Genomic DNA, 15,715 nt, shown 5'->3' on the forward strand with positions numbered 1-15,715 from the left:
CTGCAGTTCGATGATCGACTTTGTAGTCGTGTCATGGGATTGCATGTTTTGGACACTCGGGTGAAGAGAGGGGCGGAGCTGTCAACTGATCACCACCTGGTGGTGTGTTGGCTCCGATGGTGGGGGAAGATGCCGGTCAGACCTGGCAGACCTAAACGTATTATGAGGGTTTGCTGGGAACGTCTGGTGGAGTCCCCTGTCAGAAAGAGTTTGCCGATCTGAGCTGTGGCTGTAAGGTGGTCGGTGCCTGTCGCGGCGGCAATCCTCGAACCCGCTGGTGGTTACCGGCAGTAAGGGATGCCGTCAAGCTGAAGAAGGAGTCCTATCGGGCCTTTTTGGCCTGTAGGACTCCAGAGGCAGCTGACAGGTACCGGCTGGCCAAGCGGAACGCGGCTTCGGCGGTTGCTCAGGCAAAAACTCGGACATGGGAGGAGTTTACTGAGGCCATGAAAAACGACTTCCGGACGGCTTCGAGGAAATTCTGGTCCACCATCCGGCGTCTTAGGAGGGGAAAGCAGTGCACCATCAACACTGTGTATAGTGGCAGAGTACTTCGAAGTCCTCCTCAATTCCACAGGCACGTCTTCCTTTGAGGAAGCAGAGTCTGAGGACTCTGAGGTGGGCTCTCCTATCTTGGGGTTCGAAGTCATTAAGGTGGTTGGAAAGCTACTCTGTAGCAGGGCCCCGGGGGTGGATGAGATCCGCCCGGAGTTCCTAAAGGCTCTGGATGTCGTGGTTGACACGCCTCTAAAACATCGCGTGGACATCAGAGACAGTGCCTCTGGATTGGCAGACCGAGGTGGTGGACCCCCTTTTTAAGAAGGGGAACCGGAGGGTGTGTTCCAACTATAGAGGGGTCACACTCCTCAGCCTCCCTGGTAAAGTCTATTCAGGGGTGCTGGAGAGGCGGGTCCATCGGGAAGTGGAATCTCGGATTCAGGAGGTGCAGTGTGGTTTTCGTCCCGGCCGTGGAACAGTGGACCAGCTCTACACCCTCGGCAGGGTCCTCGAGGGTGCGTGGGAGTGACGGTTGGACTCCGCCAAGCCTGCCCTTTGTCACCGAATCTGTTCATAACTTTTATGGACAGAATTTCTAGGCGCAGCCAAGGCGTGGAGGGGTCCGGTTAGGTGGCCTCAGCATTGAGCAGTTCGCAGCCGAGTGTGAAGTGGTTGTGATGAAGATCAGCACCTCCAAATCCAAGTCGGAAAAGAGTGGCGTGCTCTCTCCGGGTGGGGGATGAGATCCTTCCCCAAGTGGAGGAGTTCAAGTATCTTGGGGTCTTGTTCACGAGTGAGGGCAGGATGGAGCGGGAGATCGACAGGCGGATTGGTGCTGTGTCTGCAGTGATGCGGATTCTGTATCGGTCTGATTTGGTGAAGAAGCTGAGCCAAAAGGCGAAGCTCTCGATTTACCAATCGATCTACGTTCCTACCCTCACCTATGGTCACGAGCTGTGGGTTGTGACCGAAAGAACAAGATCCTGGATACAAGCCGCCGAAATGAGTTTCCTCTGCAGGTTGTCCGGGCTCTCCCTTAGAGATAGGTTGAGAAGCTTGGCCATTCGGGAGGGACTCAGGTTCGAGCCGCTGCTCCTCCGCGTTGAGAGGAGCCAGCTGAGGTGGCTTGGGAATCTGGTTCGGATGCTTTCTGGACGCCTCCCTGGAGATGTGTTCCGGGCATATCCCACCGGCGGGAGGCCCCGGGGACGACCCAGGACACGCTGAAGAGACTATGTCTCTCGGCTGACCCGGGAACGCCTTGGGATCCCGCCGGAGGAGCTGGTTGAAGTGGCTGGGGAGAGGGAAGTCTGGGCATCCCTCCTAAAGCTGCGGCCCCCGCCACCCAACCTCGGATAAGCGGTAGAAGATGGATGGTTTAATAGATATTACACAGTTTTGAATTAGATAACTAACTAACTAACACCATAAAGAAGACTTTTACGGCATAAATGAAGTTGCTAACGTACCTACATGACACGGCAAGATTTGCATGTAACTGCGAACTTCGATGGCATTTTACTGTTTATATACTTTGTCATTGTTAGCGTTTTTGATTTTTTTGTAAATTAATTTTTTGTAAAACATTTATCTGTGTCTGCATTTTGGGATTCGCACACCTCTCCCCTCACCTGTGACAATTTGAGGGTCAAAATTATACTACGGACTCAAACATCAATGAAATAATAGATTCTTAGACATTATGGTGCAGATGTAAAGAATGTAATAACACATTTAAATAATTGACTTAAAGACTGCTGGCAAGATGAAAAAAGTCAACAGTGCAGCAACAAAACAGCGCTGTGTCAACATAATCCAGCTGACTCAATAACTCACCTATATTGGGTGGCTAATAACACCGATATGATTGACACATATAATTATACAAATCATTTTTGTGTGTCTTGGCACAAAGCCACACGGGTGTGTAGCATAATGAATACAAGTTTGTCAAATGCAGCATGTGATACAAAACTCAAAAGAGCTAAACTAGAATTTCTTATATTTATCTAAATTTTGGTCCAGGTGGCTATGGAACAATAAGTGGGGATTCTTCAAAAAGGTTCCGTGTAAACAGGTATTCAAACATCAAACATCAAACATCTGTAACAAAACCCAAAAACAATAATCTCGTGTGATCTTTTTCTGTGCATAAGTAAGATTTCCTATTGCGTGCGTGGTCATTGAACGCACCGAGTCCACTGCAGAATGCGAGTGAGTGCTTGCTTTTCTTTGTTCTCCGTAATAAATGTTTTGTTACAAACCTTGTTTCTAAAACTGAAAAACAAACGTGTTCTTCATGTATTTATTGAAAAACATGCGTTGTGCAAGTGATACAATTTTTTACAGGGGTAATGCGAGGAAAGTGGGAAGTCTGATTTTTCTGACTACAAACCAGGACGTGTGTACAGGAACGCCCCCTTGAACTCGGACTTTCCACTTGAAAAGTTGGGGAAAAAAGTACCCCGACTTCACCGACCGATTTCGATGTGACATCACTCTACAATGTCAACCACTATGGAAACACATACCGTAAATGGTAAAACACAATTTACTCTAATATAAAACTAGATAGCTTTCTTCATTCATAAATATTCGACATAATTTACGTGACAGTATGCCGCTATCTCCCTGCATGAAATTATACGGTGAACTACTGAACTGTATGGAATGCTTATGAAATAAGATAAATACATAAATTAAGCAAAATTGTGAGAAGGCAAGTTTGCTGGAGGTCAAAATTTGTTTTAAGAACCAAAACAAAAAGCAATTTATCACTATACTAGGAACTAGGAAAAGCCAACTGGGATAACAACTGGGATCCGACTTCCGACCTTCCACGAATGGAGCATAAGTACTTTGGCACAACACCAACACTACCAGGGGGCGTGTCTTGAAAGTCTGCATGCCGTCTTCTACAGTTGAGTCTTTTGCGTTCCTACCTGTCCTCACCCAGGACCGCCTTTCCTGTATATAAGCTATGTGCCGGTTAAGCGGAGCGCTTACCAAAGTCGCACGACAACATTTGATTTTGGAACTCGGTGCACACAAAAGGCGCAATTCATTATTACGCGCACTGTCGATTTTTGAGAAAATGTAAGACTTTTAAATGCGCCTTATGGTCGTGAAAATACGGTACCCACTTGGACAAGCTAAATGTCTTTTCAAATGTTTTGGTCAGACGAGACAAAAAAAGTTTAAAGAGGGGTTTTTTCATTGACAATATATATTAAGTAGTCATACCATCCTGGAGAAAGAAAGGTTCATACAAATCATGAAACGCCCACAATGAATATGACATTCATGCCACCACAGGTGGCAAATCCAGGTCCAGAAAGTAAAAACCCTGCCACAGTGTGGCTTCAGCCTGATGCTAGTAAACGAGCACCATGGGAGCTAGCTAGGGAGCTAGCTAGCTAGCACCTGGGGCTAAAGCCAAACTGTGGCAGGGTTTTTACTTTCTGGACTAGGATTAGCCACCTCTGCGTAACACTGGTTGATACTGGACTACTGTTGGTCAAACATGAAGAAAATGTAAATTGGTTAGGAGACAGAGAGATAAGAAAGGTTAGAAGCATTGGGCTGAAAGGTGGAGTGTTACATATGGGCAGAATGACAGGCTAAGGTGGAGAAATTGATAATATGATGCAAAGGAGAAGGGTAGACCAGATGGAATGGCAACATGGCTAGAAGCATTGAAAGAGGTTCAAACTGTTTTTATGTCTGGACAAGATTTAAAAAAAAAAAAAAAGAGTATGCCAAGAATGTTATCACGGTAAAATGAGAGTCAGACTGGGTGAAGATTTTGGAGCTAGAAATTTTGGAGCTAGAAATTGAGTAAGTGTGATTATGAATGTTGTCAGTGATCATACTCCTCAGGTGGGATGTGAATTGAACGAGAAGCAGAGGTGGCAAATCCAGGTCCAGAGCAAGGGAGCTAGCTAACTAGCACCTGAGGCTAAAGCCAAACTGTGGCAGGATTATTACTTTCTGGACCTGGATTTGGCACCTCTGACGAGAAGCAGTTGCATAGTGAGTTGGGTCAGGTTATAGAGAGTATTTCTAGACTTCAATGGGAATGTTGGTGAACATAAAGTGAGGTGATGGCCAGGTTTGGTAATAAAGGATCTTAGAAGGGCACATGTAGTGAGGAATTTATGAAGAAGTTGACAACAATTATAGATTGAGAAGATTTGCAAAAGTGTATAGAACAAAGAGGTTAGTAAAGACGAGATGGTGAGAACAGAAGAGAGCAGATAGTAATACAATGAAAGGACACGGGAGGTATAAGACAGCTTGCCTGATGAGTTCAATGGGAGGTTGAACATAAAGGTAAGAGAAAAGCTGTATTGAGCTAGAAAGGATTTGCCGCAGGTACAGGTGAGTAAAGAGAATGAAATGGACTGATAAGTGAAGAAAGGGTTCGGAGTATATGAAAGGAGTACTGTACTTTGATGAGTTGATGTAGGGGAAAATAAAAGAGAATAGAGGACAGATGAGGCAAAAACTGAAAAGGGAGGTAGGTCAAATTAGAAAGGATGAAGTGAGGAAAGCTCTGAGGAAGATGAAGTGTGCAAAGGCTATTGGTTCTGATCACATACAGCCGGAGGTATGTACTGTATATCTTTGAAGGAAATGCCACATTTACAGTACTAACAAGGTTGTTCATATGTATGAAAATAACAAGAAACTCATTGTATCAGACCCTTTCGAACTGAACCTTCTCAAACTGAATCAAAATCCCACTGAATCGAATTGTTCAATTTAAAGGGGAAGTCAACATTAAACATTTCTTGACTTTCTTGTCGGGGGGCGGCTTTGTTGGGGGGGAGGGGGTTGCGGGGGGGTGCTGGGGGTTGGGGGGTGTCTGGGGGATTGGGGGCGGCTGGGGCTGGGTTGGGGTGGATGGCGGGGGTGGATGGGGGGCGGGGGTCGTGGGGGGTGCAGGGGTTACGGGCCGGTGGGGTGCCTGGCGGGCCTGCAGTGCCCCGTCCTGCTGCGTTGGGTCGGGGGCGCGGGCCGTGTTGGGGTGGGGGGCGCACCTGCTCCTGGGTTTGCTCTCCGGCCGGTGGCCCTGGCGGGGCCCGGGGGTCGTCCTTTGGCGTTGCCGCGGCCTGGGGGGCCCTGAGGTGTTGCGCTTGCTCTGTCCTGGCAGGGGTCGATGGCTCCCCTCTTTGGTGGAGATTTTCATGCATGCCAGATCCACCACACCAGCATCTACCGAAACTCAGACACAATCTGCTTCCTCCTCAGGTCATTGAATCGGTGGAGGCTGGTGTCTGTGGATCTCACTCGGCTTCGTCTGTCCTTCCTTCCTTCCCTCAGTCTCTCCTTCGGTCTCTCTGATTTTTTATTTTTATTTTTTGGATTTGTTGGAATTTAGATGTTTCTTGGGTTGGGGAAGAATTCTGGTGGGTGGCCCGGTGGGTGGTGTCTGGTCGGTGCTGGATTTCACCTTCCTTGGTTTTCTTTGGTCCCTTCGGGTCCCCTCGGGTCTCCTGACGGCGGTGTTCGGTTTAGGTGAACGGTATGGGATTTTTTTCTAATAGGTTTTTGGTGAGCTAACAAATACACGCACGCACGCACGCACGCACGCACACACACATACTCACCCACATACAAAAAAAAAAATGTATGTATATATATGTGTATATATATATATATATATATATATATATATTTAAAAAAAATAAAAAATAAAAATAAAGAGCAATGATGATGACATTTCCGAATGAACAATACTGAGCTCTTTAAAAAAAAAAAAAAAAACATTTCTTGACAATAATATGTGACCTCACTAGTCTAAACGTGACATTCTGATTAATATTACATTTGTGGAATATGAGTTAAGCAGCAAAATCCAGCCGTTTTTATCCATCACAGGGGGCGGCCATTTTGCCACTTGCTGTCGACTGAAGATGAAATCACAGTTGCTCAGGGCTCAGGCAACGACCAGTCACAGCTCACCTGTTTTCTGAAGCTGAGCTGTGACTGGTTGTTACATGAGACCTGAGCAACTGTGATGTCATTTTTTACTCAAAATGGCCGCCTTCTGATATTGATAAAAACTGCTGGATTTTGCTGCTTAACTCATATTCCACTAAAGCAATATTAACCAGAAGCTGTTCATCTTACTTGGCGCTTGATTCAAAGTACCCGATCGGAAAGTGTTGGACCAAGACCACTTGATGTTGACTGCTTGAGCCTCGTTGGTTCACTGATTACCATCAGTGTTGTTTGTCGCACGTGTGCTACGATTCACCCTCGGTAACCCTCACCGGACGTACTCTGACTTTGCCCCTTGACGTCGCTCAGCATATCGTTGACGCAACGTCGGCTACTAGCTGCATGGCGGCTATTCCGGGAAATCGATGGATATTTGTACCCTTGGTGGACAAAGCCAGGTTTCATGTATTTAACACATCGAAATCAAGGTGTGAACAAACAATTGAAGAGAACGAAAGAACAAATTCGCTGCTGCCGGGCCTGCTGGTTGGCTTCGTCGCCGCTGTTCGCCGGGCCTGGTTGCTGGATTCATCATCGCCGCTCGCCGGGCCTGCTTGCTGGATTCATCATCGCCGCTCGGCGGGCCTGCTTGCTGGCCTCATCGCTGGCGCCTGTAGAGCTTGCTTGCCGGCTCCATCGCTGCTACCGGGCCTGCTGGTTGGCTTCGTCGCCGCTGCTGCTCACCGGGCCTGGTTGCTGGATTCACAATCGCCGCTCGCCGGGCCTGCTTGCTGGCCTCATCGCTGCCGCCTGTAGAGCTTGCTTGCCGGCTCCATCGCTGCTACCAGGCCTGCTGGTTAGCTTCGTCGCCGCTGCTCGCCGGGCCTGCTTGCAGAATTAATCGCCGATGCTCGCCGGGCCTGCTTGCTGGCCACATCACTGCCGCCTGTCGGGCTTGCTTGCCGGCTCCATCGCTGCTACCGGGCCTGCTGGTTGGCTTCATCGCCGCTGCTCGCCGGGCCTGCCTGCTGGATTCATCGCCAACGCTCGCCGGGCCTGCCTGCTTGAATCGTCACCGTCACTCGCCGCCGCCTGCCGGGCCTGTTCGCTGGCTCCGCTGCCGCCGCTCGCCGGGCCTGCTTGCTGACTTCGTCCATGCCGCCTGTCGAGCTTGCTTGCTGGCCCCATCGCTGCTGCCTGTTTGCATGCCGCTGTCATTGCGGGACTCAGCGACAAACAACTGGGGCCCCAGTTGTGAAAGGTAGGCTTTCAAGATGCCGCCACGAAAGGCTGATCAAAAATCAGACGAGGAGTTTGTCTCCATGACTCAAGTAAATGAACTAATGCTGCAGCAAAAAGTCATGTTCATAGCATTACTACAACAACAACAACAACAGGACAATTTTGAAAGTTTCATATCGATAATTGTGGATTCAACAAACAACAGATTAGATGCACTTTCACGGGAGATACAGGAGGTAAAAATAAGCTTACAATACACTCAAAAAGAAGTGGACGAGTTAAAAATGGACAAGGATAAACAGATGTAGCACAACAAAGCTACACAGTCGGATGTTTTCAAACTATGTGACAATTTAATCTTTGATGGAATTCCAGTCACCAGGAGAGTCATGGACTGAGACGGAGGGGAAGGTTATGAAAGGGATAACTGAAAACCTAAAAATTCAGCAAACAGTTGATATTGAAAGGGCACATGGCACAGAAAAAATTTGTGAGGACAGACAATGAAGACCAAGGCCGGTGGTAGTGAAGCTGCACAGATTTAAGGATAAATCAGTTATTCTACAAAAAGATAAGAATCTTAAGGGAACAAAAAAATTCATAAATGAGGACTATACAGATGCTGTTAAAAGGAAAAGAAAATAACTGATGCTTGAACTGAGAGCTGTAAGAGAGAGGGGAGAAAATGCATACTTACGACATGACAAGTTGATTACTCATGCTCACACCTGTACACCAAAACTCAGTAAAGGCAAATAATCCACAAAAAGCATGAGAATTATACAATCTCCAGGGCATTCAATACAATAAACTCACTGTAGATGATGACAAAAATACACCACAAGTACATATTAACAGCAGCACAAGGAAAGATGAACATGATGAACACAAATAATATGGACATGAAAACATTTGAATACACTGACCCTGAGAATAATTTGGACCCAGACAATCACTTTTACAAAAATGATTACTGTAGTTTCACTTGCAACTATTATGTGGACGATCAATTCAATAAAAATGTAAAAATTGAAAATGCACTTTCAATTATACATTTCAATCGTAGAAGTCAAAGAATAGCTGAATAAATAAATAAAAAATCTAAATAATTGCCATATCAGAAAGATGGCTTGTTAATGAAAACATTTGTGACATGGGACTGGAAGGATAAGAATTGTTTGCAACAAATAGGGAAAATAGAAGGGGAGGTGGTGTCACAATATATGTAGACAAAGCTCTAAGATGCAGTAAAAATTTAACATTTGACTACCACCATTGACAACATAATGAAATGTTTAACCATTGAAGTACATATTAAAAATACACCGAATGTCATTATAAGTTGTATGTATAGGACACCAGGATCATGTCTTGACATATGTAATGAAAAACTAATGGACATTCTCAGTTACACAAATGATAAAAAAAATAAAATGCAACTAATGTGTGATTTTAACATTGATTTGTTAAATCCGAATTGGCATCAGAAAACAACTGATTTTATAAATACAATGTATAGTAATAATCTATTCCCTGTAATTATGAAACCTAGCAGAATAACAATTGATACAGCTCCACTAATAGATAGCATATTTATAAATAAAATTGACCATAAAATAGAAAGTGGACTTCTTATTAATGATATAAGTGATCATCTTCCGGTCTTTGCAATCGTCCAAGACTATTTTGATTAAAAATAAATAAAACCAACAATAACTTACACATCAGAAACAAGACTAAGAACACAACGCTCCATGGCTGCCTTTAAGTTGGATTTAGAAAAACTTAATTGGTCTGAGGTCTATTCAAATGATGATCCCAATATCGCATACAGTGTATTTCAGTCTACCATTATTTCCCTATACAATAAACATCGTCCATTAATAAAAAATCACAAGAAAGTATAAAGATCTAAATAAGGCATGGATGACAAAGGGAATAGAGAATGCATGTAAAAAGAAAAACATTTTATACAAAAGATTTATTAAATTGAGAACTATGAAAGCTGAAATAAAGTACAAGACCTACAAAAATAAACTATTGCATATTATACGAACAAGTAAGAAAGATTACTACCATGCATTGAATAAAAGCAACACACAAGAAATATGGAAAATAGCTAAAAAAGAAAAAAAAAGATTATCCAGAATACGTTATAAAAGATAAAAAATATTGATATTGGAAACATTTTTAGACATAGCTAATGATTTTTATGAGTATTTTGTTAATGTTGGCAGTAATTTGGCAAAAGAAATCCCTGAGCCAAGAAACAAACATGATATAGATAAGCACATGAAAAAAAAATCCATCCACTATGTGGATTAATGCTGCTAATGATACAGAGGTATTAAATGTTGTTAAAATATAAAAATAAAAAAAAGTCCACCAACTGCTTCAAAATGTATAATACATTAGTAAAAAGTATTATAGAATATGTTGTGCAACCTTTCACATATATATGTAATTTGTCATTTAAAGCCGGTGTATTTCCATCAAAAAGGAAAATAGCAAAGGTTATTCCTATTTGTAAAAATGGAGAAAGACATATATTCACTAATTATAGACCAATATCACTGCTGCCACAGTTCTCAAAAATTCTAGAAAAATTATTTTCATATAGACTGGACAATTTTATTGAAAAACATAAGCTTTTAAGTGAAAATCAATATGGGTTTAGAGAAAAAAGGACCACCTCGATGGGAGTCATGGATCTCGTAGAAGCAATATCTACTAGTATAGATAATTTTAAAAAATTACTGTTGGAATTGTCATAGATTTTTAAGAAAGCATTTGATACTATAGATCATTCTATACTAATGAATACATTTGAAAGATATGGCAAAGAGGTTTGGCATATAAATGGATGAAAAGTTATTTGGATAATAGATATCAGCACTTACAGTTTAACAATATACAATCAAAATACTTGAAGATCACTCATGGAGTCCCCCAAGGGTCTGTGCTAGGCCCCAAATTATTTATATTGTATATATATGATATCTGTTGTCTCAAAAATATTAAAAAGTGTCTTATTCGCCGATGACACAGCTCTCTACTGTTCAGGAGAGAACCTGAAGCAGCTTCTGACTACCGTGGAAAATGAATTGAATACATAAAAAAAAACTTGTTTGACTTAAACAAAAATGGGGGCAAATGCCACGGGCGCGGCGCAACGAAAGGGGGGAAAAAACATTGATATTATATATTTTTTTGATTGTTCACAACAAAACACTCAAATTAATTTTAAAAAATAAATTTATCACCCAGCCCTAGGAATCGAATAGCTAAGTACTATCAAAGATGGAATCTGAATCACAAAATTCTGACCACATTTACGCTACATCCCAACCACTGCATGGGGAAGGTCAAAAGGAGCTCCACTGTATTTTGTGGATTTAGAAAAGCTCATGACAGAGAGCCTAGAGACTATTCCAGTAAATGTATAAGAACAGTAAGAGTGTTAAGGTGTGCTGCTGCAGTGACAGAAGACAACGTAGGTAAACAAGCACCAAGGGAGCTAGCTAGAGAGCGAGCTAGCTAGCACCTGGGGCTAAAGCCAAACTGTGGCAGGTTTTTTACTTTCTGGACCTGGATTTACCACCTCTGGCTTGGGTGGGACTACGTCAAGGATCGCTTCTAGGCCCATTCTTGTTTGCTTGATGGACAGATTGAAAAATTAAGTCAGACTATTTTTTGTGGACTATGATATTTGAGTAGGGAGCTGGTGGAAGAAAACCAAGAGAGGTGGAACTATGCGCTGCAGAGATGACGACTGAAGGTTAGTTGTAGCAAGATGGAGAACATGTGTGTGAATAAAGGGAGGCTGGTGGAATGGTGAGATTATAAAGAGTGGAGGTGGAAAAGGTGCAAGAGATCAAGTACATTAGGATTAACTGTTCTGTGCAAGGGGGAATTTGGAAGAGAGTTGAAAAGGGGATTAAAGGCAAGAGGAGGTAGTGGGGGGAGTGTCAGGGGTTATCTGCGACAAGAGGAGCACCAGCTAAAGTGAAAAGAAAGATTTATAGGATGGTAGTTAGACCAGCCATGTTGTAGGGATTGGAGACACGCAAAGACCAGAAGAGCTGATGGTGGTGGGGTTCATTAAATTGATAATCTGAAACATTTAAATGGGATAAACATGCAGAAATGCAGAAGTCAAAATCACCCAAATTACACACACATTTACAAAACCATTCCAGCCTTGTACACCGATGGGGGGGAAAAGTAGCAGTAGTAGTTGGCTATAAAAATTATTCATAAAAATATGTTCAAAGTATGTTTTTTCCCCCTCACAATACGATTTTAGCTCACTGATACTGCTCTGCGCTCCCAAACCGGAGTGTCCGGGTTCAATGTGTTTTACTGTTTCTTTCAAAAACTTTTTGGAGTACTTTTTGTTTACTATTTTAAGGTTGTTGTGAACCATGCCCATAACTTTTCAGTCTAACTTTTTGAAGAAGTTAAGCACATTGGTAAAATACATGACAATGCAATGTGGCACTCTGGAAGCTAATCAAGTTCCACAAGATAGAAATTGGCACTAGTTACTGTAGCTGTAACTCCCTTTTCTTGCCTTTGAAAATTGAGCCAAACCCTCAACTGCTTGGCTCCCTCCAACATGGGGGCTGGACAAACTTTTGTGCTTGGGTTTAAAACAGACAGATAGTCCAGGTATTTAACAAATACAATAAAATTAAATTAAAAAGTAAATGCCATGTAATAAATATGAATATACAAATTAGGGCTGCTCGATTCTGGGAAAAATAATAAACACGATTATTTTGGCAATAATTGAAATCACGATTATTCAAAAGATTATTTTTTTGTCAGGAGTGCAGGTGATAGTGGACCCAAATGCGGGAAGGCAGGGCGAGGAGGCAGGTGTACACAAAAAAGTGGTTGTTTAATTAAACACAAACCAAACAACGTACAAAACAAGATACAAAGTACTAACCAAAGCTAGGAATAAACTCCTGGTATTAAACTAAGGCCCCGTCTAGACGGAAGCAAAGCTTTGTTCCTCAAACAAATCTCGTACACACAGAAGCATTTCAAGACTTGCGTGTGTCCAAAAGAAGACACTGAGGACGTTTAACGGCTGTAATGTACATGCCAAGTCTGGAGTGGTGCTGTAGCGCAGCCACAGGGAGTTAACGGAAAGCATAGAAAAAAAATCAGCGACGAAGACGGAAACTTAAAAAAAAAAAACTTTATTGCAATCTAGAGAACAAACATTGCTTTGCATGTATCAAAACAACATGAAAAAGACTAACACAGGAGAAGTGACAATGGTGGGTGATTCAAGTACAACACCACTTGTTGAACATGGGAATAAAGAAGCAAAATATTTTGCTGCAAAAACATAAGCAAGCTAAGGAGGCTGCGCAAAATGACTACAACACGGCTATCCGCCATTGTTGTTGACAGACTGACGGTTCGCGCGCAGCCACGTGAGAATTGGCGCATACGTCTTCAATGTGTGACAATTCGTCGTCATCGAGCTGCAACCATTACGTCATCACTGGAGGAGTATCCTGCATATGGTGTCCAGACGGACGCGTACGGGGCGCGTTTTGAAATCTTTCCACTCTGGAGCCCGGTTTCAAAAGTAATCGGTTTCAAGCTCCGAAACCGCGCCGTCATGTGGACGAACGGCTTAAACAGTAAGAAACTTGTGAGGATACATTGAAACTGGCTTTCGTGTGAACGGGGCCTAAAACAGGCAGGACACACAGGAGCTGGAAACCGGGTGTGACACAGACAATGACTCGACAAGGACTGAAAGAAAGCAGGGAACTAAATACACAGTAACGAGGCGAGAGACACCGGCCCAAGACACACGTGGCTTGGTGAACTGATTGGGTAACACCAGGGACCGGGATGACAAGCACAGGAGGACATGATAAAACTTGACGAGACATTGACAAAGGGAGACACACGTGGCAAACCTGACCAATAAAACAAAACAAAATACAGACCATGACATTTTTGGTACAAAACGAGAAATGTTTAAGCATTTAACTCATTCACTGCCTATAGACGTCAAAAAATCATTTTAACTATTTCTATTAGTTTATCATTTTTCCACTTTTGTTAACAAGAATATGAAAACCTAGAAAAAAAAAGTATTGTACACTTAGAACAGATATAAAAAAAATCGGGCGTTAACTGATGAAGTCATATGATTAATTACAAAAAAATGTAATCGCCTGACGCTCCTAATTAGTAATAATCTTTTCTTCTTTTTTTTTCTTTTTTTATATAAGTAATTTTAATTATTATTATTATTATTATTTTAATAATCTTTTCTTTAAAAAAAAAAGAAGAAAAGGTTATTAAAAAATTAAGGGCATCAGGCGATTACATTTTTCTAATCATAATTAATCGCTGACTTAACTAGATTGATGATTAATCACAAATTCGATATGTTCTAAATGTACAATATTTTTTCCCCCCTTGGTTTTCATACTCCTGTTAACAAAAGTGGGGAAATTTTTTTAATTAATAGAAATAGTTCAAATGAATTTTCAATGAATGAGTTAAAAATATTATAAATTTTAAAAAAAACAGAAACACTATAATTATGTGAGTTCCTTTTGGACCAAACAGAATTTAGAATAATATATATATTTATAATCATATGTATGTATTTATTTATTTTCTTATGTATGTTGGCAAAAACTTGAAGTTGGAGTGTAGTTTGTGCACTGTGCAGTAGGACGATCATTTATTTTTGGTACAAAACAATTACACATTTAAAAATATTAAGACCAAAAAAAAAAAAAATAATAGAAACACTATAATTATGTAAGTTCCTTTTGCACCAAACAGAATTTATAATAATACATATGTATTTATGTTGAAAAAAACTTGAAGTTGGAGTGCAGCTTGTGCACTGTGCAGTAAGATGATTTTTTTGCGTACAAAACAAGAAAAAAAATGTTTTTGATATTTTTTTAAAGTGCAAATTAAATAAATTTAAACAACAACAAGTGCAAATTAAAATACATTTAAATACATTTAAATAACTTAAAAATTAGTATTGATAATATTGTTTTTTATGATTATGCTAATTTTGTAATTGTGGAGTGTGTAATTGAAATTGTAATTGAATTTCGATTAATTGCACAGCCATAATACAAATTAATTCCCATTTGATAGCATTATTTCTATGGCAATTGATTAACATAATTAAATATTTGTCTAATACATTTCATTAATGTTAAATGTCTATGTCATTTTGATTTTGCTCAAATTTGATTGAATTGTATTATTAACAATAAATCAATTAACTAGTTAATTCATGACAAAAATCAATTAAAAAACTAAATAAACTATGAATAAATATGTTTCAAACCAATTTTAGGGTGTAAAAAGAGCTAAATGAATACAAGAATTTCAGACTCTTAATCATGTAAATGCTCAGTGGGTCCAGGCAAAGAATGCAGAAGGATTGAAGATATTAGTATGTATACAATCACTCATTGATTTTAAGATTAATGACTGGTATGTTATGATATCTATACACTATTGTTTTTTAAACCGTCCACACTTTCTCCAGACAAACACTGGAGTGTGAGACTGCAAACAAACACTTGAGTGTGAGGCTGTGTAGTCATTACCAGCAGATGTATTGTGTGCAGATGCGCTGAGTAAGGGTGATGCAGCAAAGAAGAACAGAAGAAAGAATGGCACCATCTTTCCACCTGAAAGAAAGACAAAAAACAAGAGTATGCATTTAGTATCAAGAAGAGGCAATTCGACAAGTTTAAGTGAATCTGACAGCCCTGTTTATGGAATTGACTGTCTTCTTTTTTTTGTGTCAGATTTTTTTTAAACTCCACAGAGAAATGCTGCAACAACTTACACAACAAGCTTGTTATGTTCAGGAGTTGGATCCTAAAAACGCAGACAAAAATAATAGTTTTGACATTTATTGGTAAAACAAAACTTCAATTGAAGGTGATGCAATCATCTAGGCTAACAGTGACATGACAAAGAGAACAAAGGATCTTGCATCAGCCAGGGC

At 41.2% G+C, this 15,715-nt stretch overlaps 1 protein-coding gene across 1 annotated transcript in view; it reads right to left on the bottom strand.

Moving 5' to 3' along the window:
• Positions 1-15,715, bottom strand: part of gabbr1b (gamma-aminobutyric acid (GABA) B receptor, 1b) — a 299,674-nt gene that overhangs the window by 216,300 nt on the left and 67,659 nt on the right. The window contains exon 2 of the mRNA XM_086062376.1: positions 15,309-15,392. Coding sequence (XP_085918502.1) covers positions 15,309-15,392 — 84 coding nt within the window. The remainder of the gene's footprint in view (positions 1-15,308; positions 15,393-15,715) is intronic.

This window comes from Leptonotus elevatus, chromosome 19 (assembly GCF_054856555.1).
Source record: "Leptonotus elevatus isolate MCC_2025b chromosome 19, RoL_Lele_1.0, whole genome shotgun sequence".
NCBI lineage: Eukaryota > Metazoa > Chordata > Actinopteri > Syngnathiformes > Syngnathidae > Leptonotus > Leptonotus elevatus.